Here is a 27437-nt window from a genome sequence, read left to right on the forward strand (position 1 = left end):
CCACCAGTTATTTAGACCTTGTTGCATTTCAGTTATTTGAAACTGTTACTATGACTGGTATTGAAAAATTTCTATAAACCCAATTTACTTTCTATTGTAGGAGCTTTCACCATTCTTCAAAACCTTTTTAAAGTTCTTGAAATGATGTAGAAGAAATGAACAAATGCCCTTCAACTACATGGATGGATTTCTCCTTTCTATTGCAGTTCATTTTTACGAAGACCATGCCAGATTTAGTGTGCAGTGGACTATGAACACACTTTCTTAATTCTTAAAAAAATTAACAGTAGCTTCTTTGACTTTTCAGGACTATTTGAAGCCTAAAGTAGGCTGTCATGAGATAAAGTGGAAAATTAAAAAGGTCGCCATCTTCTAGTTTGAAAGATTTTTTTCATGCTTGGCCAACTGGCATACGTTATTCATGAAAATGAAGTTATTCTAGATCTCTAATTTAGTGGAGTTTTTGGGAAAGTAAAATTGAAGGTCCTTTGAAATAAGTAACAGACTCACCAGTGATTTTTTTTGTGGGACCAATGACACTGTAGTTGGAATATGAACAAGAAAAGTTTGATTGCCATTTTATGTTTAGTGCAAGTATGTTATCTAAGTGTTTTTTATGTATGTACCTTTACTCAACTACATGTTCTTAAATCTAACACCCTCAGCAGGAGACAAGATCTAGGCAAAGACCATAATCAAATGAATGCAGCGTTCCACCTGTTTTATGTCTTGATAGATCTGTGGTGGCAGCTTACTGTATTCATCATCTTTATTGATGTGCTTATTTTTTCTATCACCTTCAGCTTAAGAACCTAGTAGTTTTGGATAAGTGCTAACTGATATTTATGGAATAATATATTGCAGCACATTTCCTTACATAGACCTGCATCAGTGGGCAGGACCCCAATTCTGGTATATTTGAACAGCTGGCATGTCGAGTGCATTTACTATTTAAATCTAACCCTACTGTGATATAAAAGGACCAGGGGGGTTAGTAAGCTGCTCCTGGTAGCTAGGATCTTCATGATGAAAGTCAGTGTTTCTCCAGTCGACTTAATAACTATTGCCTGTTGACCAACATACCTTGTGCTGCAGGTGAAATTAAAGCATGAGGGTCACCCAGGTAGATCTTGTTTCTGGGATGTCTGAGTGCTGCCAAAGGGCTTTCACTTGGAGTGATGTTGTTTTACTCGGAAGTTCTCTTGTGGTATATTGCTGAACTCAATCTCTGACCCAGTAAAGCTTCCATCATCAAATCAGCAGTACGCAGACTCGTATGTCGCTCCGTTGCTGTAGAAAGTAGTGAGCCCCGCGGGCGGGAGCTCAGTAGATGCAGAAAAGATGCTAAGATAATATCTGTTCATATGGCTATTGTAAATGCATTGGGAAACCTTTGTGCAGCTAAACTAAATTTACTTTGCATTGGAATTTATGGTGCAGAAGCTGAGCTGTCACCTCCCATTATTTGAGAGTTGATTCCTGCTGATCCTGAGGTTTCTCAGCTGATCCTCACACTGGAGGCAATTGCATTCATTGGTCCCAAAATCAATGCTGTATTTAATGTCACATTCTGATTTACTCAACCTGAAGTTGTTTCAAAAAACTTGTCCCTCTTGAATTTTTCTCTAGCTGAAGAGAAGTGTCAAAACCCCCATCTTCGGGTATAAGTTATTCAGTAGTAATTTTTATAAGTGTGGAGTCTAGTGATGGTGAACCATGAATTGGGATAACTGCCTTGGATGTTAAAGCACCATTTGCTATTAATGAATTACTGTCAAACTCATTCTCATTTATTTCCCCTTCCTACATTAGGCTGTAGGGTGTGGTGTCTCTGGCGTATGGTCTACCACCAGAGTCCTGAACAAAATGCAGGAGTGGATTTGGCACCTGCAGATTATAGAAAGAACTTAGAAAAGATGTTCTTGCATTTGATGCAAGAAAGTTTTTGCAGAATCTGTGCCAGTGGTTCTACTAGACACGTCTGTATTTGTTTCTGTGGCGTCCTGTCTTCTGCTGGGTTAAATTATCTTTTCATGTAAGGGAATAGTAAAAGAAATCTATTTTTATTTTTCATTACTGCTGCTTAGTAAAGCACTTGCTTGAAGATTATTATCTTTTTAGATCATGTAGTGCAGTGCATTATGTGCTCAAAAAGTCCAGGTTTCTGTGCCCAGGAGAAGCAAAATGCTTTCTGCTACTTGCATACTATGCTGAATTTTGGTTTGCATTTGTTCTTCCTCTGTGGAAATGGGACAGTCCAGTAGGCAGACTGTACTAGGAAAGGAATGAAGTATTGGAGATGTTCTGGTGTACCTGTTTGGATTAGTTTGTAACTGGTTCTTCTACATTTGATAATTCATCACATTGCTCCAGTGTCTTAAAGCTGTGTTGGCTTTCTCTGAATGTATTGCAAAACTTGTTCAGTAGTTTACTGTGAAGTGATTGACATTTTGATTGCCTTTATTTCTTTGTAGAGCAAGGCTTAGATCACATAGCAGAAAACATCCTTTCCTATCTTGATGCCAGATCACTCTGTGCAGCAGAGCTGGTATGTAAGGAATGGCAGAGAGTCATCTCTGAGGGAATGCTATGGAAAAAATTGATTGAAAGAATGGTACGCACAGATCCGCTATGGAAGGGACTGTCAGAAAGAAGGGGTTGGTAAGTACCTTGACAATAACTAAATTCACTTTTTTAAAGCGTTCTTTACAAATTTCCCTAATCACAAGCTCTGCCAAAAAGTAAGTTTATAGTAAATTGGTATCACTGAGATCCTTATCTCTGCTATGGACTAGTGGAGGTAGCTATGGTGAAAGCTTGTCAGCTCCCATTTCTACTGTGGCTTTCTTTCTTGTTCTTTTGTGCACCAATGTCTTTCAACACTTTCTTAAGGTAAGTCTGTCTGCAAATTTGTAACTTCTGTTTTGCAGGGACAACTAACAATTAGCTCACAAAAAAATCTAGCGACAACATGTTTTCTCGAGCGAAGTCTTTTTTCTTAAAATTTAAAATAGCTGATTGGGCTGCAGAAGCCTATCTCAGAGAGAAATCATTTATGTTTGTGGCAATGGAGTATTTCTTTTCTTTACCGAGTACCTGAAGAGATGCAGTGTTCTAATTTAGAAACCTGTTTTTCTGTGCTCTCTAGTGGTGTGCCTAAGAAAATGCATACTGTAAAGAGCAAGAGGCTGACACCCTGCTGGCTAAAGCCTTGTGAAGCAGTGAACCCTAATTTGGAAAACCATAAAGAATACACTTGCTCTCCTTTTAGTTTTGGACATTTTAAATACAGCTGTCAAATTATAAAGTCACAAGGCTTGTAATGGCAGTACTAAAAATTCTTAAAAGTATTCTGTGACAGTATGTCATAAGGTTTTATTCTCTGCAGATTTTGAATTCCTTTAAAGTTTGGATTCTTTGTGGTACATTGAAAAATATGTTTCTGGTTCTTTCTAGGGATCAGTACCTGTTTAAAAACAGACCAACAGATGGCCCCCCAAATTCATTTTACAGGTCCTTATACCCAAAGATAATACAGGATATAGAGGTACGTTTTCTGATATATATCATCTTCAGGAGAAATAATGTTGCATACTGTAACGTAAGTGTTTCACAGAATCACAGAATCATCTTAAATTGGATTGGAGCAGTGAAGCTGTCGTGTTTGTACCACTACTACTTTGTGAGCTCTGGCTCTTCAGACAATCTAAAAAAACTCCCTCAGCAACTTACTGCCACAGTATGTGCATTAAGTGTTAACGCCATCCTTTTTACATTTAAGGGTTTTTGGAACTCTTCTGGGACTGTGGATTTTAATAAAATAGCTGGTTTAGGACACATACTACTCTTAAGACAATTCCATGTATTGCTGAATGTTCTAATGTTACACTCCCTTAGGTGATCTGAGGGTTAATGCCTTAAACACCAATCATTTAAAACATTGCTCATTTAGTAACATACTACTTCTAAAGTGGTGACTGTTGTAAATACAACTTACTTTACCATATGGGATTTTTTCCCCCCTCCAGTGGTTTGATGAGAACAATAATCAGTCCTACAACAATAAACCTTGGTAAAGAAACTGCAGAAATGACTGCTCTTCTCTTCAATTTAAAATTTTCCTTATCTTGCTTAAGATTTATGAAGTTGGGCTTGCTCACTCATTTAAAATGTTTCTGATAAATCAGGATCATCTTAGTATTTTGCCTACCAGCACAAAATCTGTCTTGCTCAGTTTGCTGTGTACCCACCACAAAACTCCTAAGTTATACCGCGGACTGTAATGGATTTATTTCAACCACGTGATGGATGTGAAATTATTGGTCTGAAATTCATTAGTGGGGAAACACGTGTTTTCATGTTTAAGACTGATGTGAACTAATGAAATCATTCTGCTATGGCAAATGTGAATTTGTGTTGCTTGGCACTCAGTAAACAAAATTATTCAGAACTCTTAACCTATCTGTAAAATGTATCTGCTGGAAAACATATTCTGCTTTTCAATTAATTTTATAACCCTTGCTGCACAACTTATAAACGTATAAAGAACTAAGCATGAAATGTAGCCTAGGCAAAATAATACCAAACTTGCTATTTACTTGTGAGCTGAATGGTATGCATTTTATTATTTGAAGGGAGATGTCTTCTCCCTGTAAGGAATGACAGAGAGATACTGCAATAAGAAGCCCATGGGATTAAGGAGAACTCTTATTGTGATATTTTACTGCTTTCTGCAAAATTTGCTTAGTTCAGTCAAGAAAATGGGCAAAAAGCAGTGTGAAAACCTTTGTGTAGAACACTGAAACAGTTCAGCATTATTATGGCTCAAATTTTTAAAGTTATTCTGAAACCTCATTTGTTTACCTGAAGTGGAACATTTGTGTAAGAACTCTTATTATTAGAGATTAGAGTATTCCTTTGAGGTGTTCTGAGGATGTTCTGAGGCCATTTGAACTGTCAAAATATGCTAGTTAATACTTTGATTCTTTAGTTGCTGTAGATTGGCTGGTATAATGCACAGAAATGAAGCTCCTTAATTGAATAATTCTTGCTGGAATTAAATAAGTAGGAAAAACCCCAAACTCTCATGCTTCTCATCACCAATGTCAATATTAAATGTAAAAAAAATTCCAATCTCTGAATATCTGGGAGTGGGGAAATGTTATACCACTATAAATATACTGTGGTAATGAACATGTTTCTTAAACTAAATTTCATTACATTAACAATAAATACATTAAACCTTGAAATTAGGAGAAAAATATGTACCTCTCAGCCTGAGAAGTAAGGGCTCATGCATTCAAAATTTGTGTTGGGAAGTAAAGTAACACAGACTTGCAATGCTCTTTTGAACCCTAACTTTGACAGTTTCAAGTCATAAATTTTTATTTTTCATTATATAGAGCTTAGGTGGATGATGTGATAAATGTAGAATATGCAGAGTAAGGGGTTATCTCATGACAAGCTTTGAGATGGAGCTGGCACGATAGTGTGCTGTATGTAAAACATGCCATGCCACTAGTACTTAAAAATAGTAATGTGAGTAATGAGCGTGGGAAAAGAGTTGTCTTTTCTGTGGTGTACAAAGAGTAAACTGTAAGCTGTTACCATAGTTTCTGCCCATTCCAAACTGCCTGTCAATCCAGCTACTTTTACATATGTTTTCCATAGTTTCTATCTAATGCTTATATCGTTAACCATGTTAAATATTACTGGAGCGCGCGGGGAACTCCAGTGTGTCCCAAACTCAGATGGAAGGAGGCAAGAATAGAGAAGCAGAATTAGGACTGTTCAGGGAAAATCTCCTGTAGTTCTGTACCTGCCATTCCATGCTTGTGTCTCTAAACCTATGAAATACCTTTGGTCGTTAGTGCTTGTCAATCACTTGGGGTAGAATTTAAGGTATTGGCAGCTAACCTCAACACTGTCCATGGCTCAGGGATACTTTGGTAGAGCAGTAAAGCTGAAAGTGGCCAGGACCTGTCAGCTGTGGGCTCTTGCTTCTGAACTTCACTTAAGCAAAAGTAAGTATAAGCCTCTGTTTGCTCAGATTCAGGAAACAAATGCATCTTTGTCCAGTCTGCAGGAGTGGTGAAGTCTCTCTTTGAACGTTAATGGCTTCTTCCAGAATCATCACTGCTTAGTTTATACAGGCAGCGCATTTCCCACTCCTGATTCCTCGAAGCTGCTGAGCTGGAGGGGGAAGGCAGAAGGATGGGGATATGGTGCCATTTCAAATTTCTCCCTGTTTACATGTTTCCTTTAAGCCTTCTGAAATATTGCTGTTTTCCAGGTTTCCAGCCTGGAGTGGGGTTAATGTTTCTGCTAATAGTCGAGGGTCCAATAATTCTTCCACTTCCAAAAGTCTATTACAATTTTTCTAGTAAATCACCCTTTAAAACTCTTTTCACAAATTGCTTCCCTAAAGAATTGTCAAAAGAAGCTTTTAACACTGCTTAAAAATGTAGATGGTGAGTAATGATAACAACAAAACTTAGCTGTAAGATTAGGAGCACTTCTTAAGTTTTTCCTCCCCTTATTCTGTTTTTAAGCCTAAAGTAATGTTCTCCCTCAGTTTCATACTTATCCCATTCCTTCAGTTTTCAAAGCAATGTGCAGAAGCTCTTAAATAAGTCTTTCATCTTAGCTGTGATGAAGAATTTTGTATCTCTGAATAATAAAATGTTTTTTCTTCAAATATTTGCCTGGACCTTTAATATGATCTTCCTGTTTCTGTCAGAGGGTCAGAGTTTAGGGAGCTAGTGAAGAGCCAAAGGCTACCATATTACCATTTATATAATTATATAAGTATTTTTATGACATCTTGTGCCCAAAGGACTTGATTTTTTTTTTTTTTAATGCAGTAAAATATATTTAATGTAACACAAAAATCTTGTCATTCAGTATTTTACCCATGGACCACAAAGATTAATGAAATTCTACTAGACTTTTTCTAATGATGAGTTATTAATTTACTGCATCTGCTACTAAATTGGGTTGTGGGTAGAGATAAGCTCAGAGGAGAATGCACTCTTTCCTTTGGCTTGACTACAGAAATTGTAAAGTAATACAAAACCTGAATTAACAATTGGAAGGAAAAATGAGGAATGATAAATAGCAAATTTGAATTCTTTCCCTTGGGCTCTATTTGCATTTGGGGTCAAAAGTCCATGCAACCACAAAGCATTGTTAGCTGCAAGGTAATACAGGCAGTGATTTGGCAAAATGAGGTTCCCTCGCCTCTCTGAAAATTTATTAGTGCCAATGTTTATTTCATGCCAAACACATTTTAGGAACATAATGTCACTTCTGAAATCATTGGGTTTGAAAATAAGAGGACATTTAGAGATCTGAAACCAAATTCTTGGAAAGAGGTGGTTACTCTCCACCTCCGCTGTGAAGCCAAATATTTAATTAGGTTTCATTTCACGAGTGGTGGTCCAGCAATTTTAAATGTCTCCAAGTCAGATGTTGAATTGCCAAGCTTCTTTAGGAGCTTTTTTTAAAGGGAGAACCTGATTTGGGGCTTATCCTAGAAAACCGAACCTGGGTTTGCAAGCCCTTGTTTGTAGAGGTGATCTGGTTGATGCAGGGTGTCCTGTGCCTGGGTGCAGGCCCAGAGCCTTGTGGGGAAGGTCAGCTGTTTCAATGGGACTGTGTTAATCGGCACCTTGCCAGGATGGGAAGTTTAATACTGCTGATTCCAGAACCCCAAGTCCCTGGATTTTTTCCATATTATTTGTGAAGCTTGGCCAACTATTCTGTTTTCCCCTCAGGATTAGCACAAGTATCTATTTCTTGTGATGGGTTGAGAAGACTTATTTCATAAATGTTCCCCTTATCTTTAGGCACATGGCAAGTACCCTCATCTTGTTTCCATGGAGACTTAGGTCCACCTAATTAAGATCAGAATTAAAATACGATTTTACCAAAGATTGTAGGAAAATGTGGTGCCAGGCCATCAGATAAACACCACCTTTCTTCTGAATTTATAAAAAGTTCAGATTTTAGGGACTGGAACTAAAATTTTAAAGCATTGTGAAAGTTTGAAAGGGGGGGAAAAAGTCAGTTCTCATCCTGTCACTGCCAGCATTGGGAGATCTTTGTTCGTGAAAGTTGCAGTGTATAATTTCTGAGGGAAATGGGTTTGTTTAGTACTGTTCTAATTATGATGCTTGAGAAATTTTGTGGGCGTGTGTGTGGAGAATCTGATTGGCATTATAAGCCTAGAAATCTTTTCAGCCAGCCTGTGAAATCTCTATGCCACAGGCACTTTCCAAAAGGGATTTCTTAAAAATGAAACTAGCTAAGGAAAGAGAAACTTTTGAGCAGCGGCGGCAAAGTTCTTGTGCATGGCACAGGTTTCAGCTCTTGCATCTGAATGGGGCAGAAGACTCATTTTGGATGCCCCTAGCATGGAATGGATCCTTGGCTTGGCTTTTGTTGTTCACTTTGCGCAGGTCACATCTACTTTTTTTCACAGATGGGCAAACTGAGACTGCTGGTTTTCATCTGCAGGTTTGAAAGAGGAATTTATTGTTCCCATCTGAGTACTTTGAATGTCCCTATGCTCTGATAGGGGCTGATAACTACCTGTTTAAACAGAACTTTGTATTTTTATGGTGTTGTGCATAAACTTAGTTATTGTCTCCAATGGAACCTAAAAGGTGCAATAACTTTGTTTTTCAGCAGCATTGTTCTTCATCAGGTGTTGTGTATAGTCCAGATGCGTGTGTCACTGAAGTGCCTCAGAGGGCTGTTCTGTTTTCATTGCTGTTGGCTTGTATTTTTAACATTTCCTCTCTAGATCTGGAAGTTGACAGCAGTACTTCTCCTCCATCATTTTGGTGTAAGCACGAGTCCATCTAAAGTTAGTATATTTTGATGTTGCATCTGTAACCTGAAAGCTTGAAATTTGACTCTTAAGTGTGTTAGACCTAGTTGATGGAAGTTGGTGGAAACGGGGATCCTTTAAGAGAAAACCAGGGAGACCCATCAGTGAGTGTCACTGTGATCATTGCAGCTGCAGAGATGAAATAGGTTTTCTTTATCAGACACTGCCCCTGAATCTGTTTTGGGATCTCGTGCTTTGTGGCTGCGTTTGCAGAGGTGCTTGATAGAGAAGGCAGACCTTTCAGGAAAGAGCAACTGCTTTGTTCATCTGCATCGTCCAGTTACAGGTTCTCCTGAGAGGATTTGTTACTCCCTCCCTGGAGAAACATAGCAGCTGTAGCAGTTAGATCAAGGACTGGCTACCACAGCATCCTGTCTCTTGACAGCATCCAGTAACAGATGCATGGGGCAGGGCATGGGGACATGATGTAGCTACACTTCATCTACATGGGAGTAATCAGAGTCTCTCATGTCCTATCTCTGCAGTCAGTTCTGTCTCCCTCAACAAATCAGGCTCTACCACCAACCGGGGCAGTGAGATAGTCCTAATACTGAATTACTGTTCTTTAGGTCTGAAACTTCAGTTCACGTTGCCTTTTTAACTGATTTGCCTAAGCTCTCTCTGCTGTATAACACCTTTTTGACACTCAGAGAACTGTCTTTTCTTCATGCTTGATGAAATGGTCAGAATTACACTGTCAGCTTTCTCCCACAGTGATTTCCTATATTCCTTGTATGTCAGTGGCCTTTAATGCGTTTCTGCAAGTCTTCTCCTTTTATTCTGTAAAACGTTAGCATATTCTACTGTCCAGATTTATTGTGCTCAACATCGTAAGTTTGTTCTTTTTAAATGTGCCTTTCAAAAGGTTTCAGCAAAGCTGCAGTGAGACTCAGGAATAGTTTTACTTGGTGGATGTTTGAGCAACTTCATACATATTGGATCAATCGCATGTAGAAAGAGACAACACTTCATCAATTTATATTGTCCACATTTGGATCTTATCTAAGCAGCTGTAAACATTAGGAACTTAATTTTTAGGTTTTGAATTCTGCCAAGAAATCATGATTTAATTGTAACACTTGCTAGGAAAAGCTTCCCATTCCTTTTTCTCTAGAGTTGTTTAGATTTTTGGTCTTCAGTGTTTATGGCTGTTCTTCTTGTCTTGGAGTTCATACTAAACATGATATTTTACCCCAAACTGATCTGAAATCCCCATGTAGTGTTCAGACATAGAGTGGCTCTCAGTAGTACACTTCTAGCTTTTTGGCCTCGCTTTGATTTCAGGCTGTTCTTCAAAACATAGCCTGAGTATACTGTGATTTGTATAAATCAAGCCAGAAGCCCACTTTTCGGTTATTGGAAGTTTTTTTTCCATTTTTTTATTTTGTGAAAGTGGGCCTTTCTGCTTGTATTAAATGCATGCTGAACTTTAAATGTATACATACATATGTATAAAAATTAGCATATATTACATGTTGGTGGGGTATAGCGAATCCCTATTTCTCTGTTTGTTAGACTTGCTTCAGTTATTCTTCATAAAGGTGGTTTTTATTCTTACATGAATTCTATTTGCATGAAATGAGGTAAATATCAAAAATCAGTTGATTGCTGTTTTGAATTAATCTTTGCTTAGCTTTACTTCCTTGCATTTGTTTACTATGTTCCTTTTTACTGCCTCTTGCCCTGTAACATGGCAACAATTTCTTCCATGTAACTTTCTGTTTTCTTCTGGACTCTCAGTTTTAATTGTGAATAATCTAAAATATGAAGAATTATTGGCAGTGGAATATGCAAATTCCTTAGATGAGCAGTCATGCCTGCATTTTCAGATCAGTAGTGTACAGATTTTAACTTCAACACTAAACAGCTGTCATATGAGGGACACAGTGTCATGCAGCTCTCAGTTGTGTAGCTGCTGCCTTCCACATTTCAAGGCATTTTAAGAGTAAATTCAAAAATCTAGTCACTCTTCTGAGTCCTGTAGTATATGATGTATCACGTTGGTTCAGCTTTTCCGTGAAATAGCGTAAGAGAATTAGTAGGGAAAGGCAATATTCTTTATTGTAACCGTAGGATAATAAATGGCAAGGTGTGGTGGTGTATGGTTTGCAGCACTTGGTGTTCTCTCTTCTAATAGTAGTGGCAGTTTATGTTCAAGGTGTTGGTGTGGACATCTGTATACCCTGCTGCTCGCTTCTAAAGACGTGTTCAGTAGCTCAGGTGATACTATGCTCAAGTCTAGTGAATGTGTAATCAGGTGTACCATGCCTGCAGCCAAACCTCTTCAGCTGCTCTGTTGAGATGTAAGCTCTGTGGACCTTACCACATAATTTGTTTATCATTTCCATTATGCAGCTGGTCTAAGGAGCAGTTATGTTTTACAAAGGGAATGTTGGATACAGTGCAAGTACTTTTTCTGCCATACTGCTTTGGTGTAGGGATTTTATTGCTGTCCACATACAATACCTGCCCCAGTGCTGATCCACTTCCTGTGGTCTGTGAGTTTTTAGTCTTTGCTGCTACAAGCCTGCCACGGGCACTTTACTCCTTAACAGTGGTTTAGAGAAGTGATGACACTCACAAGAAAGGTGGTGATGCTCTTTACGTGCAGGGTTTTCCTACCTCTGCAGGCTGCTTTGGAAGGAGGCTTTGCTGCTGACACGTTTTGTCATCTGTTGCTGTGAGGCAGTCATCCCTGTGTGGTCAGAAAGCTTGTGGTTTATGCTGGTGGTACTGACAGGACAGCTAGCTCTCTAGCTCTCTGCAGTTTCCTCATGAAGACCAGTTCAAACTTTCTAGGTAATAAGCATCATGTAGCCTTTCTCCTTCAGGCTGATACAGATGCTACAAAAGCTCTTTGGTCCTCACTGTCTAACAGCCACTTGGAGACCCAGTAGTGATTTTCAGACTCAAACCAGGATCCAGGGACTCCTTCAAGAACTCAATGCTGGTTTTTTCCCCTAATGGTTGTAGCATCTTCAGAGAGTCCAAGAGAGGAAAGGTCTGAAAGGTGCAGGGAGCCTGGTGCTGTAGCCAAGCTGTCATTTTTTTGTCTTTGCTTATCAAATCCTCTTAACTTTATAATGAACAAAATATTAAGCCCTCCCTATCCTGATGACCCAAGTTCTTTTGCTTCTGCCTTTACTCTGCCACAGCCAGGAGGGGTTTTCTTTTTTCTCTTTGAAGAAAGCATGTGAACAACAAGGGTTTGGATTTTAACTGCCCCTGGTGTGAATGCCTAATACTTTAGGAAAAATCCCTACCTGTGTAACAAATGTGTATATTCCTTTTCCTTTTTTCTGTGCCATTTGTCTTGCAGAACTGTGTATTCAGAGGGAACAGAAACTCCTTGGTTTATGGGATTAAGATAAACCCACTTACTCTGCAATAACAGTCACAAGAATAAAAATGCAATTTTTAGCCAAGGAGCTGAACACAGTGTACATTATCAAATGGGAAAAAACCCCATTCCTGGTAGATTATCCTTAACACTTCCAATGTATACTTAATGTTCCAGCTGTTAATCCAGATGAATTGCATCTTTTTTTACTGTGCGTCTTTGTACCAATGAACATATTCTGGCATGGTCAAGGCTTGGCTATACATCTACATCTTGGACTATTTTCTATGTGTACTTCTCTTTCAAAATGCCTTTTTTTATCCATTTATGCATTTCTTCAGCTGCCAAATGGCTCTCCTGCTGTGGCAGATGCTTTGGCTTTCTGCTTGGTCTTTATCCCTTGTATGTCCAGATTTTGTTGGTTATACAGCATTTGTCAGCTACTTGCTGCTGGTGCTCTAGTGAGCTTTTAGGAAAGTGTGAGAAACTTTTTTCTGCTACATCTTGCCTTTAATTGTGAAACCTAAGTTTAGAGAAAGTCGTTTTGGAGACTTTGAGGGGATCTGTAGAAAATACAGTAGTGAGTGTTGCATATATCGATATTAGGTTTGGTACCATAAATATGCAATTAAACCATGTGTCCCTTCATTATTGACTCCCTGATGCTTGTAACAGTCTGTAAACCACAGCAATTTTTTCCTCCCCTTGTCTACGCCTGCCTACCTACTTGGTGTATACATGGTTTATTAAGATATCTCCTGAAAGGAGGTTGCAGATGAAGATTTTTTACTAACTGCACTATTCAGTAACAACCAGAAATTTCCTATAGCAAGAAGCTTTAATGTGGTTGCCAGTATTGTATTAAACATGTTTCTTTTCGGAGGGTCCTCCAGGTTGCCCACCCACTCAGCCGTATTTAGTCATCTAAAATAATGTTATTTCTCTATACGTCCACATCTGTTTCCACTCTATTGCCAATTGAAATGCTGCTGTATATTCTCTGTGTATTGTGGCTACTTTCCCAGCATATTGAAAATTTACGCAGTGTAAGGGGATTTTACAAGTTCTCAAAAAACATGAAGTATTTTCCCACAGTAGCCACACCGTATAATGTCTAAATGAAATGACATCTATTCACAGAATTAAAGTGTGCACCTGCGTATGACTTACTGCTTTATTGTGCCTTCACATAGATATTAATAATACTTTAGTTTCTTTCATTTGAAGCCAATATTTTCTTCTGGGGAACTTAAGGAGCTTCTTATCATGAGCTTTTAAGAATTAAACCAGCTAGCATTCTGAATGTCTGGTGAGCATACTTTTACTGACTGCTGTTTTGTTTAGGAAACTGTTACAAGCAAAATTTCTGAATTTTGGTGTTCTTAATGTATTCTGTAGCTATAGGTAATCACTGTTGCAGGAAGCTGAGGTGTGAAGGTTCCTCAAGTGGCGTTTGAGCACGCAGCAGCTAGAGTAATCCGGCACGTGTTATGTACAACTGCTTATTTCAGATCTGTCCAAGAACATTGCTTTAGGGAAACTCTCCCTTAAGACTTCGTGGAATTGAATATCTCAATGTATATGGTTTCTAAAACTAGTTAAAATGGCTAAGTCAAAATCTGTGATGCTTTATCTTCTGTTTCTTCAGTGTTAGTATTGCTTTTTTAACTGTCTTGCCTTCAGATCTGTAATTATATTGATTCATGCTATTAATGTCTAAAATTCTCTCCTGTTTCTGAGGGTCACCTCTGTAGCAGCAAAGGAGTTAATGAGATGCAGTTCTGCCCTCCTAGCATGGATGATAAATCTTCAGATAAAGCTTGAGAATTGTCTGTCCTTCCTCCTCAAAACCTCCATCCCGTGCTGAGCAAGCAGCATAATGAGCAGTCTACTACCTTCAAGGCAGGAGTCCAAGGCTGAACCAGTACAGTGTCAGATTTGAACATTTTAAGCCCAAGTTCCTGCTCTGACAATCAGCAGTGCACTAGCTGGCCAGAAAAGCTGATCCCAAACTGACAGATGACTTGTTATCTTAATTTCATTAGCTTCCCCACCAAATTGGAAAAGAATGAGAGAGGATGAATAACTTGTCAGCATGCTCCTCTAGAAGCATCTCTTAGTACTTATGATTTAGACAAATTCCTGTGGCACATCAGGTTTGTGTTATAACTATGTATAATTCTCTCCAAATTGCATAACGGGAGACAATTGAATGAACAAATGCATGGAAAACAAAGTGGTAGGTTAGTTTTCCCTTGGAGCAGACATGATTTCCTAGAATTGGGATGTCATAGTCACACTGCACTTTTGTCTTTAATAAGCATTTCAGTTTTTTCCAGTCTCAGAGGAGCTGCAGAGGTGCCTGTTATTGCTTAGAAAGTTAGGATTTGGTTATAAGTATGCTTTTCCAAACAAACTGGCAGTCGATCAGCTTCTCCCCAGGCTTCCGTACAGTATTTGGGGGGGATCCCAGGGAAATGGCTAAATAAATGGCCTATTCTGATGCCTATACTGGAAGACAGAAAGCATCCCAGCCTGTCTAGGTACTGCAGGTGTTGGCCCGGAGTTCAGCACACCAGTTCTCTTATGATTGTTTTTATGAACTTCCTATCCAAAATCCCACATTTCTTTGAAACCAGTGTTCTTTGTCTTACAAGTAATAAAGCTGATTAAAACATGGAAATCATCCTGGTTTTGCTGTGAATACTTTGCAGCTTTTTAAGGTGTGTCAGGTCTCTTTCCTTAAAATTATCTCTCAGAATGAAAATGTTGAGAATTACACTGCCACAGATTTGAAGGGGAGGGATTATTTGAAATCTTACAGTTCCTGTTCAGTTTTATTTTTATCAGGCTGTGCGGTTCTTAGAGGAGGCTTTCATATTGAAAAATCCCTTTCTAAGATGTGAAATAACAGTTAATAGGTAAAATGACTGGGTAGGGGAGGGAAGGGTCCCAGCACTCCCATCACGTCCCTGTTGGACGCAGAAGTTCTGTAACGTTAGTAACTGAGGTGAGGCCAAACAGGGCACCATGTGAACTTTTGGTTTAATCTTGGCTGCTTATGTCAGGTGGCTGTGTAAATATGGGGTGGAACTGAATCGTTATGAAATGTATCTCTCTAATAGCTCCTTTGGAAATTATCATTAAGGTTAGCTGACCATAATTTTCACCACTGAACACAGCTTTTGTTATGACAAATTATAAAGGTCCTAATTCTAATTCATTGTATTTTGTGTATTTTTATTAAGGGTGAGAAAAGATCATTTAAGTTTCATGTGTTTCAGATTTAAGGATGAAGTACATAGAAGTGGAAGATTGCTGTGTATGTGTTGGAGGAGTCATGCTCAAGCATGCAGCCTTGTGTTTAACTCCTGATTGTTTCTCCTCTTGTCAGACTATAGAATCTAACTGGCGATGTGGGCGACATAATTTGCAAAGGATTCAGTGCCGCTCTGAAAACAGCAAAGGTGTCTACTGTTTACAGTATGATGACGAAAAGATTATCAGTGGCCTACGAGATAACTCCATTAAGGTAAACACTTTTTCCCTAGAGCAAAGTGGGTAATTCTGCCTTGGCAAGCTAGCTGCTTGTGTTTCCTTGATTTCTCTTGTCTCTTTGTGGTACAGTATTTACCTGTGTAGGGTTTATGAGGGCGGGATGTCTTCTGTAGCCTGACAAGGTTCTCACCTGCACTTTGCTCTGGAAACTTTGGGGGCTGCCAGCTGGAGATCAATACTATTGACCACAAAGAAGTGCTTGTGAAATCAGCGTTCACATAACATGAATGTAGGCTGTGTGTGCCACTGTCCTTGGCTGTGCCATTGTTAATAGTTTACTTTCATGCTAGTAGATTGCTTTTGTGCTAATTGTCCATGGCATTTCCTTTTGCAAAACAGGCTTTTATCTTTTCATAATCACTGTTTATTTCACTATTCTGTCAAAAACTTGCATCAAGACTTCCTTAAGGTAAAAGGGAGGGCAGGCCCACTGGTTGGACAGACTAACTGCCCATGGATTCTCCCTGCTATCTCTAGTTTTATTCCTTCACAGTTGTGGCAATGTTCAAGTCTTGGATCCATATTCTTGATTTTGATAAGGCAGTATGCTTCTTGTTTTTAATAGATTTGGGACAAAACAAGCTTGGAATGTTTGAAAGTATTAACGGGACATACTGGCTCAGTTCTTTGTCTGCAGTATGATGAAAGAGTCATTGTAACTGGATCTTCAGATTCTACAGTGAGGTGAGTGTTAATTTTTTTGCACAAAAATCATTTCAGTATCAGGGCTGGGAATATTTACAATAATCTCTAAATATCAGAAAACATCCCTAATATGAATGTGATACTCTTATTCCAAAACCAGGATACTTATACTTGGCAAATCATCATGTTCAGTACTTTTTTTTTTTTCCAAATCTGTCTCTTTTTAGTGTTAGAATTCTGAAGAAATATGACCTTTCAAGGCATATCCTGAAGTTGTAGAATGGTTGATGGCCAACTATGCAATAATTTCTTCATTTAGGGTTTCTTGTACCCTTCTGACATCTCTTAATTGTGACTATTAATGAAAGGGTATTTGGTATATATGGAGCACTTGTCTGACTGCAATTTTGATGATACTGAGTTTAAATTCTTGTATGATTTCAGTGGTCAGTAGATATCCAATATAAAGATGATCAGGTACAGTTCAGTGGAAGGGCCTTATCTCCACTGGTGTCTTGCATTGGTATACCAGTGTCAATCTCTATGAAGCTTTTCAAAAGTTAAGAGCTGATCTTAACACCCTTCAGGTATTATAAATTGTTTTCACTTCATGTAAGCTATTAGGTAGCCCTGGAGAGTGCTGCATCCCGGTTGCTACTGGCATGTGCAGAATCTGAATGAATGGTGTAAAACTGAAAAAAACCCCAACATATTGGATAGTAATTGCTTTGGTCTGCTCTATCAATTTATACATTGTACAAGCTTTAGTCATCCTGGAGAGTTGTAGAATTGTTAAGCAGCTCTTTCTATTAACAGTGGTCCCAGCTTAGGCATTTCCTGGCCTAATTGTTCATTGCTGTTTAATTGTTGCTTGTGAGTCTGAGACATGAACAAGGATACTTCCCCAGCACCCATCTTCCTGCCTTCCCCAAGCCCTAAACAACCAGATGGCTCTCCATTAGGTAGTAGCAGACGTGCATGTTTATGCTTTTTACCATGTACAGCCGTCATTCTTCATTTATAATAAAATTGTTTTCTTTTGCAGAGTTTGGGATGTAAATACAGGTGAAGTTCTGAACACATTGATTCATCACAATGAGGCAGTGCTTCATCTGAGGTTCAGTAACGGCTTAATGGTGACGTGTTCGAAGGACAGATCAATTGCTGTTTGGGATATGGCATCACCTACTGACATCACCCTGCGCCGTGTCTTAGTTGGCCATCGTGCTGCTGTTAACGTGGTAGACTTCGATGACAAGTATATTGTGTCAGCGTCAGGTGACAGGACCATTAAAGTAAGTTGGCAGAGCTCTGGTCCAGGCCTGCATGCCTACCGAGCCAGAAAAGCTTCTGAGCATTGTTCAACTCTGAGTAGCCAAGGTGTTCGTAAGCAGTTCTGTGCCTTTACCATTCAGCTAGCCGCTTCCTCTAGCTAGCTGTTTATGTCTTTACGTGCTTAACTAGGCTCGTAACATTTTTGTGGCTTCTGTCATACAATTGCAAAAAAATAAAGCCCGTTCACTGTTTGAACTTTAGTCTCGAGATCGGTTTGTTTGTTAAATGTGGCACATTTTGTTGTTTTTCCCAAGCAGTATTTTTTATTTCAATTGGCAGTCTTGCTCCAGACGTGAAACTTGTCAGCAGTTGCTTTTCCTCACCACGTCTTCCCAGCAGCTCAACCAGACTTTGCCATGTTTGAAGAATTAAGAGGCTGTATTTGAAGACAATTACATACCAGAAGATTTGAGTTACCCAGAGTGTATTAATATAACAAAGGCGTTTCCACCCTTCCCTCTACCTTAGACTGTGCCAAAAAGCTCTTGGCAGTTTAATGTCCAGATATCTGCTGGAGATCCTGCTGCACTCTGTGTTGGAAAATGAGCCACTGGATACTCTCTGTTACAACTTTAATTACAGTTCATTAAAAATGGGCAAAGTCGATTGAATCATTTAACATTAAGAAGGAAGCGGCCACCAAACTTTTATAAGCCACGGGTTTGGCCTTCTCTTACTAGTAGATTGCTAGCAATTTCTTTGATTAAAAAAATGTGGGGTTTTTGTGTGTGTGATAACTTCTACTTTTAAAAATGATTGCTAACTTAACAAGATTCAAGTGTAATCAAGTTTTTGAAATCATTTGGGCAGTGTCTACCACCTGAAAATGTTTTACATACAACCCCCCCAACTTTTCTCCTTGACTCGGTGTGCAGTAGCAGTGCCCATGGCTCTTATCACTGATAGGTCCCCATAGCACCAGTCTGCCTTAACGCCAGGTACCCACTCTTTGCCTATAAAATACTACGCAAATTTTCATTCCACTGTCCAGCAACTGTCAGCCTCAGACCTCTTCTGTTTATGAATTTGCAACGGCTTCTATTGAAATTCAAAAACCTTGTTTGGGCGTAATTCTCAGAGGAGCGTTTATCTTGTTTCACAGGTCTGGAGTACAAGTACTTGCGAGTTTGTTCGTACTCTAAATGGGCACAAGCGTGGCATTGCATGCCTCCAGTACAGGGATCGACTAGTTGTCAGTGGATCTTCAGACAATACCATTAGGTGGGTGCCCACAAGCTGCTTTCAGTGTGTAATAGTGTACGTTTGCATGTGTGAAAACAGGATTTCCCCTGACCTTTGATGCTGTCCTGCACTGCTGCATGTGCAAAACATCCTTGGAATGTCTTGCGATTGGAGCAGATAATGTATGAATGAAACTTAACTCAATGTGAGAGTAAACATATCACATCCCTCTGATGTGAAGTGGGACGCAGAGGTTTATGTCAAAGGTAAACAAAGCTTCTTAACTATTGCTATTTCATCACCTTGTCTTCTCCTTGGAGAGATGAGGAAGACATTGGTAACTGGTTTTCTTAACTATATTCTGAACCTGTAATCATTGCTTTATGTAGAATAGAATAGAGTGTATTAAAGTTTCCCAAGATGACTTATCATGTATCCAACCTTTACTTGTAGGTAATTTTGAACGACTGAGTTAATTTTGATATACTGCAGCTGCACCACAAGCTTATCTCTGAATTGCACGCAAGGAACATCTCATGGTTTTCATGCCTTTTAAAGCAAATTATGTCATGTCTCCCACGAGAACCATTCAGTCGCTTAAATCACTGCGTGTGAGGCTGAGGGACAGTGCTCAACCTGGAGTGCTCAAAGACTTTCTCCTCTGTTCTCTTAAGGTTATGGGACATTGAATGTGGTGCCTGTTTAAGAGTATTAGAAGGCCACGAAGAACTGGTTCGATGCATCAGGTTCGACAATAAGAGGATTGTTAGTGGAGCCTATGATGGGTATGTTTTACGTCTTAGCAAAGCATCTTCTGAAAGTCACTGAGCCTTGTATTCCCTTGTGTAAGGTTTCTTTTCGGAATTGACTAGTGGATCAATATTTAACTGAATGGCTTCTGCTTGAGCACGTCAGTGCAGCAGACTACAGTTCTAAGGAGCCAAGAAACTGCTTTTCTGGTGCTCTTTAGCACACTCCTAAATTGTGTTATCACTCAAGCTTGACATTCTGAAGAAAGTAAACTTTTGTTTGGCTGAAGTGACATTCCTTTGTTTCTTCTCTTGGGAACTGGTCCGCACCAGGTCCTGTGTGCTCAGAGTAGTTTAGTCTTTCTATTTTTATGAGACAGCAACACTGAAAATGTTTATTACAAGTGTAAATATATCTTGTGGGGCTCTCAGAAGTCTTTAGTGACCATTTCTGTTGGGTTGAGGGCTTAGTGCTTCTAACCTGCTCAGTATTTTTGGTATGTAGTGGATTCACAATAGCTAACATCCATGGCCAAATTGTCTATTTCTTTCTCTGCCTGATTTATACTTCCAGTGAACAGTAAAGTTACTGAAAACAATTCTTGAACTGTGTCTGTTTCTAGCCTTTTATTTGGGTTTAGTGTTTCACTGGGGTTGGCAGACCCAGCTGAATTCCCACTGGAACTTTGCACCTCATCAGTAGTGCTGTGAGCTTTCGAGATGCAGTTCCAGAATGGCTTGTGCATACATAGTCAATTTGTCTTTCATATAACCAACCCATTTGGTCCATCACAAAGTCATCACTGTATTTGCTGCTAAAAACAAATACAAAACTATCTGTGTTTTTATGAGATTTAGCATTAATGTTTTAGAGAAGGTAGAATTTAACATTTTGATAGATCCTGATGAACTATCTGTAGAGAAAATCTGGTGTGCTTTCCATTGCTTTAGATGTTTCTTCTCGGCTTATACTTGAAATAATGCTTTCATAATGACCTTCTCATTTTACTTTATAGCAAAATTAAAGTCTGGGACTTGCAAGCTGCTCTTGACCCTCGTGCCCCAGCAAGTACATTATGCTTGCGTACGTTAGTGGTATGTAAAATTAATTCATTTGGGGTTATCTGAAATCTTATGTGTAAGTCAGAGGCATTTTATTACATTATAGTGGGATAGGTGAGAAACTTGGGATGTTTTATAAAGCCTATGTTGCTTCTTATTCTAAGAATAAAGAAAAAATTATCTATTGTTATATCCTGAATGATTTGGATCTGAGCTTAACAGAAAGATCAAGTTTTTCTAGGTTGAGATTCTTGGATACTCTAAAAAAACCAAACCCAAACATCATGACACTGTATCAAATAATTTTAGTTACTGGTGTGTTTCCCTAATGTCATTGTGGGGCTGGCTTTAAATTTCCTCTTATTAAAAACAGGGGGAGGAATTTTGTGAGCCTTTCCCAATCTTTCTCCTAACCCTTCAGTTTGGAAGGAAGAGATATGAAGAGGGGAGGGAGGTTGAGTCAGATGGATTACCACAGGAACTCTAATCACTTCAGGGGACTATTGGATTTAAGGCTGTTACTTAAGTTATATTTTTCTTTCTAGTGAGGGTTTTGGTTTATGGCAATAGACAATTAAAAATAGATCGGGGAAATCAGTTCATTGTTCTTTTCACTGAAACTTGCATGAAATTTTACTTCAGGAGTCAGTTTGAGAAGATAGTAGCACCCCAGAGTTATTGACTATGTGATGGTAACTGGCTAATTCAGCATGTGCTTGGTCTGTCCAACACCTAAATAAGCTCTTACATGGCTAGGAAGACTTCTAATTTTTCTTTTATTCAGTAGTCTTTGCATAGAGATTTATTCCATGTGAATGTGGTGTATTTAGTTTTACTGAAAAAGTTAATTCTTTTCCCTCTGTTGGGTATACTGTAGCTCAGGTTATAGTTTGGAGATCAGTCTGACACCTGCGGTTAGTTCTCTAATGAAAGTAGCATATTCAATTTGAATTTATTAAAAATGGATAAGCAGGACAAAGAGGACAACCTTTTCTGGGCCTCAGAGCTATTTTGAGATTTCTTGAAAGAGCTGACAGAGCACGTATCCCCCACCTCCCTTTCTTATGGCAGCGTTTGAGCAGTCATCTTGACTAGTAAGTGAGCTGCAATGATCCTGTCAGCAGCGCGTCCTGCGTGAGGCTGTGATGTGGTGTATTAGGGCTGTACAAAAAGGGAGTTAGCAGCAGTGTTGAATGCAAATGTTATGTAAGAGAAGGAGCCTGGGCATCTTGTCAGTGCCGGCCAATCTTCTAAATTGCTGCTTCTTGATTGATAGACTGCTTTTGTCTTTAATAATCTCAGCCTCTATGGCTGGCCCCTTCAGGGGAGGCTCAGGGTTTCCACACACTGGATTTGGAAGCCCTGTGTTTTGCTGAAAAAGGCCTACATAAATATCTGCTTCTCTTAAACCTGAGTGAAATTATAACTAAGGGTTTCTTAATCAGCACACCAGAGTTTGAATAGACCATCCTGTGTGTAGATACACATGTGAGTATAGATGTAATGAAATGTTACTCTTTTTGCCTTGCTAACTGATTTCATGTTGCTCACAGGAACATTCAGGACGTGTCTTTAGACTCCAGTTTGATGAATTTCAGATCATTAGTAGTTCCCATGATGATACAATTCTGATTTGGGATTTCTTAAATGTGCCACCCAGTGCCCAGAATGAGACCCGCTCTCCATCTAGAACATACACTTACATCTCCAGATAACAGTCTGCACTTTATTACCCTTAGAAGGTAAGTCTCCCTCTTTTTATCGGATCTATTATAAATATCTGAAATTATTACTCTGCCTGCAGGTTGGCTTAGTTAAAACAACAAGCTGGTGTTTTCCTTAAGAAAATAAAACCTATTTATGCCATTCTTTCACTCTCTAGTCTTTGTATGGTCATGCTTCATCTTATAAAACTTGTCATGTTATCTTACCCCCTTCTAAAATTCCTCCTGTTTATAAATGGGTACTGCAGGTTTTTATGGAAAGTTACTATGTATTCACAACATTCATGGAAATTGAGGAGACTTGGTGTGTTGCGCAGGGTTCCAGATACCCTGTGAAATCAGAGCCTTTTAGAGTTCTTGATGCATCTGCTCACTGTATGAAGCTTTGTAATGAGCATTGTAACGCATCTCTAATAAACTGAACATGTGTATGATCTTTGGACAAATGCTCATCAGAAACAAGCAGTTCTGTGATAACCACAAATAGTAGGGAAAGCTTTCAGAACTAAAAATTACATCATGTTAGGCAATGTGACAACTCAGAGCTGTCAGAAATGGTGCACATGAACTTTGCTGATTTTGTTTCCATTTTTCTGCAAGTCAGCTTCATTTAGTTCTTGAAGCACGGTGGGTAAAAGCTCTGCTGTAGATCTGTTTGTTAGGACAGTGGATTCTTTTCCTTATGTCATCTATATTTCTGCCAACAATTGCACTTCAGACTATAAATAGCTGTGAATGCTGGGACTTGGAAACAGAGACTGCCTTACTAAAGCAGAGCAGTCGCCCCTTCCTCCAGTCCCCTGTCTGCCAGTGCTGAGACTGGATGCTTCCAAGGAAGTGGAGACACCGCAGCAAGAGGAGTTGGGAGTAACATTGCCCCAACAGGAAGGATTTATTTTATTTGAAGTAGATAATTGATAGTTTGCTTAAGCACTGTGGGAAAAGCTTTCCCTGTCTTCTTGTAAGCATGGATTTTCGTTATCTATCTGTATATACTTACCTCTGCTGTGGCAATGAGTTCCTCAGGTTTTTCTGCTCTTTTCTGTAGGATCTCTGCTTCTGGCTAGGAATTACCTTCCCTTGTGAAGACAAGACACACTTTGCTTCTTTGAGATGCTGGTTCTTAAAAATTAGTTTTCTATCACCTGTAAGCATTCCTCAGGAAAGCATTGGCTGCCTTTCCTATAACTGAACTCCTACTCATTTTCAAAAAGGCCAAGATAATGTCCTCTCTGGATATGACACTTGGATCTGTTGGCTCGTTACGTTTGACTGAGCTGGCCATTGCTAGACTGAGTTGCCTGTCTTTCTGAACCTGTAATTAGTTAATATAATTAGGCCCATGATTAAGGAAGAAGTCTTATGCTATGATGATGAGCTAGGGTGCAGAATCAGCAGTTAATGAAACTTCCTCTTAAAACCACATTTTAAGAACACTGCTGCAGGGGTAGTTTTCTAGAACTCGTGGGCTTCCTTATCCTGCCTGCAGTAGGACAACAGAAATCTGAAAAGGCTGAACTGCTAAACTTAATGTTTGTACAGGATAGGGAAGTGACTCAAAGATACAACTTTCTGCAAGATAAATCCTGAAACTACCCAGAGAGCCAGGTCCTCTAATGCTGCTTACCAGTGACTTCCACTTCAGAAGTATTTTGTTTGATCCAGGATGATACACTTGCTTCCTTGCTGTGGAAAGCTTGATGCTGTCGCTGATGGTAATGTCCCTAGGGACTTTGTCCGGCTCCTTTTAAGACAGAGATACTGCTGTTGGCTTCTGTGCCACCTGGGTCCATACCTGAGTGACCTTCTGCTGTGGAAACCCCAAGGCTTGTTGAGGTTGAATGGTTTTCCCTCTCTATGGAAAACTTTTTTTCCTCCTTTCTGGGTAATTCTATTTATTTTCTTTGACTTTCCAGGCAAATAGAATAGGCTGTGTGAGAGGATGACAGTAGTTTTAGGAACCATCTCCATCTATCTTCCAGTTAATACACCAGTCCTTTCTTCTGTTAACTTAGAAGATAACTTGAGACTGCCAAATTCTTTTCATTTTGTTTTGTTTTTCTTAAAAAAATTTGGCAAGCTTCTTTTCATTTTGATTCATGGAAAAGCTGCACATGCATGTCGTAAGCACAAAAGAAATTAGGACTTGAATAAAATTTATATCAATTTGCTTGACCAGCAATATGCTGTTGTCTTACTTTCCGGTCTTGCCACATGTGGCCCACAAGACCCACTGTCATTGAGATTTGTCAGTGAAATATGAAATGCCTTTGGCAGCGTGTTCTTCTGTTCAAATTCTGCACACTTGACAGTTTTGCACGGCTTATGTCTGACTTGTCCCATGACGCACAACTGAAACCACGCAGACCTCCATATCCTGGGAGTTGTTGGTGTTGGTAATGACAGTCCCTTAATAATTATTTCCTATATAGGAGAGATGCTGTGATGTCACTTTTTGACAGGTTTGTTTGACTTCAGAATCCAAAAAACATAAATCTACATAAAATTATGGTCAAACAGCTAATATTTCAGTATGACATTTAATGAAACAGTTTTATATGCTTTCAAGCACTATAGTTTTCTGAATTTTGAAGCAGCCCTGTACACTTTTTTACAAGGCTTGCAATGTTATGCCTCTTCAAAGCGGATCATTTTTGACAGTCCTGGCAGTTGACTGCGAGATTTTTATTGCTTTCTGTTGAATTCCTGTTGTTTATTGTAACATGATAAAAATTGTTACCATATGATAGTCTAATATTTTTATATTAAGCACTGGGCCTTGGGCTGGGGGAAGGGAAGTCAGGGGGAAGTGCCTAAAGAAGTTTTAACCTTTCATGGAAATTCCGTATCAGAAGAGGGTAGTTCTCCGTAGTCCATAAAAATGGTTTTGGGAAGTGGCAGGTAAAATGAAAGTTCAGATTTAACTACACTCAAGAACTTGCACTGTCTCCAAGGTAATAATGGAGTCATGTGGCTGGAAAAGGTAACCGAAATATAAAACTATGTGAGGCTTTTTGTCTGTTTTCCTAAAAATTCATGTATTAAAGAAACTGAACTTGTATCCTGTGCAAAAGTTGCTCCTCTGCAGTGTGGAGAAGAAAGGAAAGTTTTCTTGCTGTTGTATGTAGGTCAGTGTTTCAGTAAATAGCGTTCAGCATTTAGTGAGACTAGCTTGTGGTTCACCTGTAAGAGGGTTTTTGGTTCTTACTACACGTAAGAAAACTGCCAAGCTATAGGTGAGCCCCCGAGGAGCAGTGCCATTGAGAATCTTGCTCTTCAACTGAATTCAGAGCATGTTGTACAAGGAAGACAATGTCCTGTGGAGGTGCACCTCTCCTTGAAAGAAGGAATTCTAGCACAAAGGGAAGTATTTAACAGCCCCCTTAATGTGTCACATAAGCATGCACTCCTCACAGGTATTTTGCCCTCCTAGTTTCAGCCTGGAGTGCAAAAGATGGTGTAGGCTTAATCTCCTCCAGATGTTGCTTTTTTAAATTTGTATCTTCTGTCAGATCAGCTTGTCTTTTGTCTTTTTCAGGGTTTCACAGTCTTGAACTACTGGATTTTTGGCTACTACATGCCTGAAGATGTTGATTGACAACTAAAGTCAGAATTGGTTCTAGATGCTGTGTAGATGCAAAGCAGCACAATTCTCTATCTAAATTTCTTAATCTTTCCTGCTCTCAGTGGTCGTCTCTGAATTTACTACAAATTCACTGACTTCGAGTAGATGAATTTCAGAAGCCTATCCTTCCCTGCAATGAGAAATCCAAAGCTTCACATGTAAATTGTCCGTAGAAACTGAACTCTGATGGCTTGTTTTTCAGAAATAAATCAGAAGTCAAGAAAGGACTTGGCCTAATTTATATTGCTTTGCACTTTTGTCTGACTTTAAAGAAAAAAACATTCTCCAATGAAAATTGGGTGCCAAACACATACCCAGAATGTACAGAGCTTTGCTTTCAAAGTCACCATTGTCCTTTAGACTTTACTCTCATGACAGATTCAGAGCCCGTTTTGTTTGATAGGAGTGTACGTTGGACTCTTAGAAATATTTCTGAATTGCTCAGTAATATTTTTGGATTACCGTTTACTTGTTTCTGCACCAATAATTTCTTTTAAATTAAAGATTACCTGTAATTCAGGCTAGGTTATCTAAACTAGTGTATAGCACTGTCTTTTCCTTTTAACTGTGCTCTGTACTACAGCCGTCCTACGCTTCCTAATGTTTGGTATAGTAAAACCTTTCCATGTGTGCTTGCCTCATTTCAAATACTGTATAAGCATGTAGATATAATGTACATAACAGTGTAACCTCCAGGTGCTAGGAGTCAGGATTTCCTGACACTACACACTAATACAAAATGTGGTAGCACTTGGCAGCAGGATCTTCTAACTACTGGCACTGTAGGGGTTAATATGAGTTACCTAGACATTTTCTCTGCGAAAGGAGGTTTTCAGTATTCATTAGGATTTTTTTAATGGGAACTACATATTTTAAAATGTAATTTCTAAACTTTTTAAAAATTAAAAAACTGTTTAATTTATGTTCTGTATCTTTTATTTTTGTGCCACAGTATTTACAGATGTCTTTCTTTTAACACCAGTAGGTCCTCACAAACGCCTACTGATGTCCTTCTTTAGCATTAGTTCGGCTGCTCAATGGAGAAGATGCCATGGGCCAAAGTTAAATTTATTTATGTTTGATTTGTAACACTTCCTCACCGTGGAGTGGAGGTCCCTTCAAGTCAATGCTCTGGTTACCACGCTGATTACTGTGCTGGTTTTCTTTTCCGAAGCTGTCAGCTGTGACCATGCTGCAGTGTCCTGGTCACGGTCCCTCTTCATTAGCATGCTTGCATTAGGAAGTCTCAGTAGGTTCTTACGTTGTCATAGTCTCCTGTCTAATTTATGTGGTCATAACAAACGCTACTGCATTTTTCTTACGT

The 27437-nt window shown here is 39.1% G+C and overlaps 1 protein-coding gene across 5 annotated transcripts in view; it reads left to right on the forward strand.

Moving 5' to 3' along the window:
* The window catches only part of FBXW11 (F-box and WD repeat domain containing 11), a 74687-nt gene extending 47652 nt beyond the window's left edge, over positions 1-27035 (forward strand). For all 5 annotated transcript variants that reach the window (XM_074915657.1, XM_074915658.1, XM_074915660.1 and 2 more), the window contains 10 exons: positions 2475-2661; positions 3457-3547; positions 15628-15765; positions 16357-16475; positions 17482-17731; positions 18874-18992; positions 19628-19738; positions 20719-20797; positions 22318-22506; positions 26027-27035. In XM_074915657.1, the coding sequence (XP_074771758.1) occupies positions 2475-2661; positions 3457-3547; positions 15628-15765; positions 16357-16475; positions 17482-17731; positions 18874-18992; positions 19628-19738; positions 20719-20797; positions 22318-22479 (1256 nt within the window). In that variant the 3' untranslated portion in view covers positions 22480-22506; positions 26027-27035. The remainder of the gene's footprint in view (positions 1-2474; positions 2662-3456; positions 3548-15627; positions 15766-16356; positions 16476-17481; positions 17732-18873; positions 18993-19627; positions 19739-20718; positions 20798-22317; positions 22507-26026) is intronic.
* Positions 27036-27437: the final 402 nt, after the last annotated feature.

This window comes from Athene noctua, chromosome 12 (assembly GCF_965140245.1).
Source record: "Athene noctua chromosome 12, bAthNoc1.hap1.1, whole genome shotgun sequence".
NCBI lineage: Eukaryota > Metazoa > Chordata > Aves > Strigiformes > Strigidae > Athene > Athene noctua.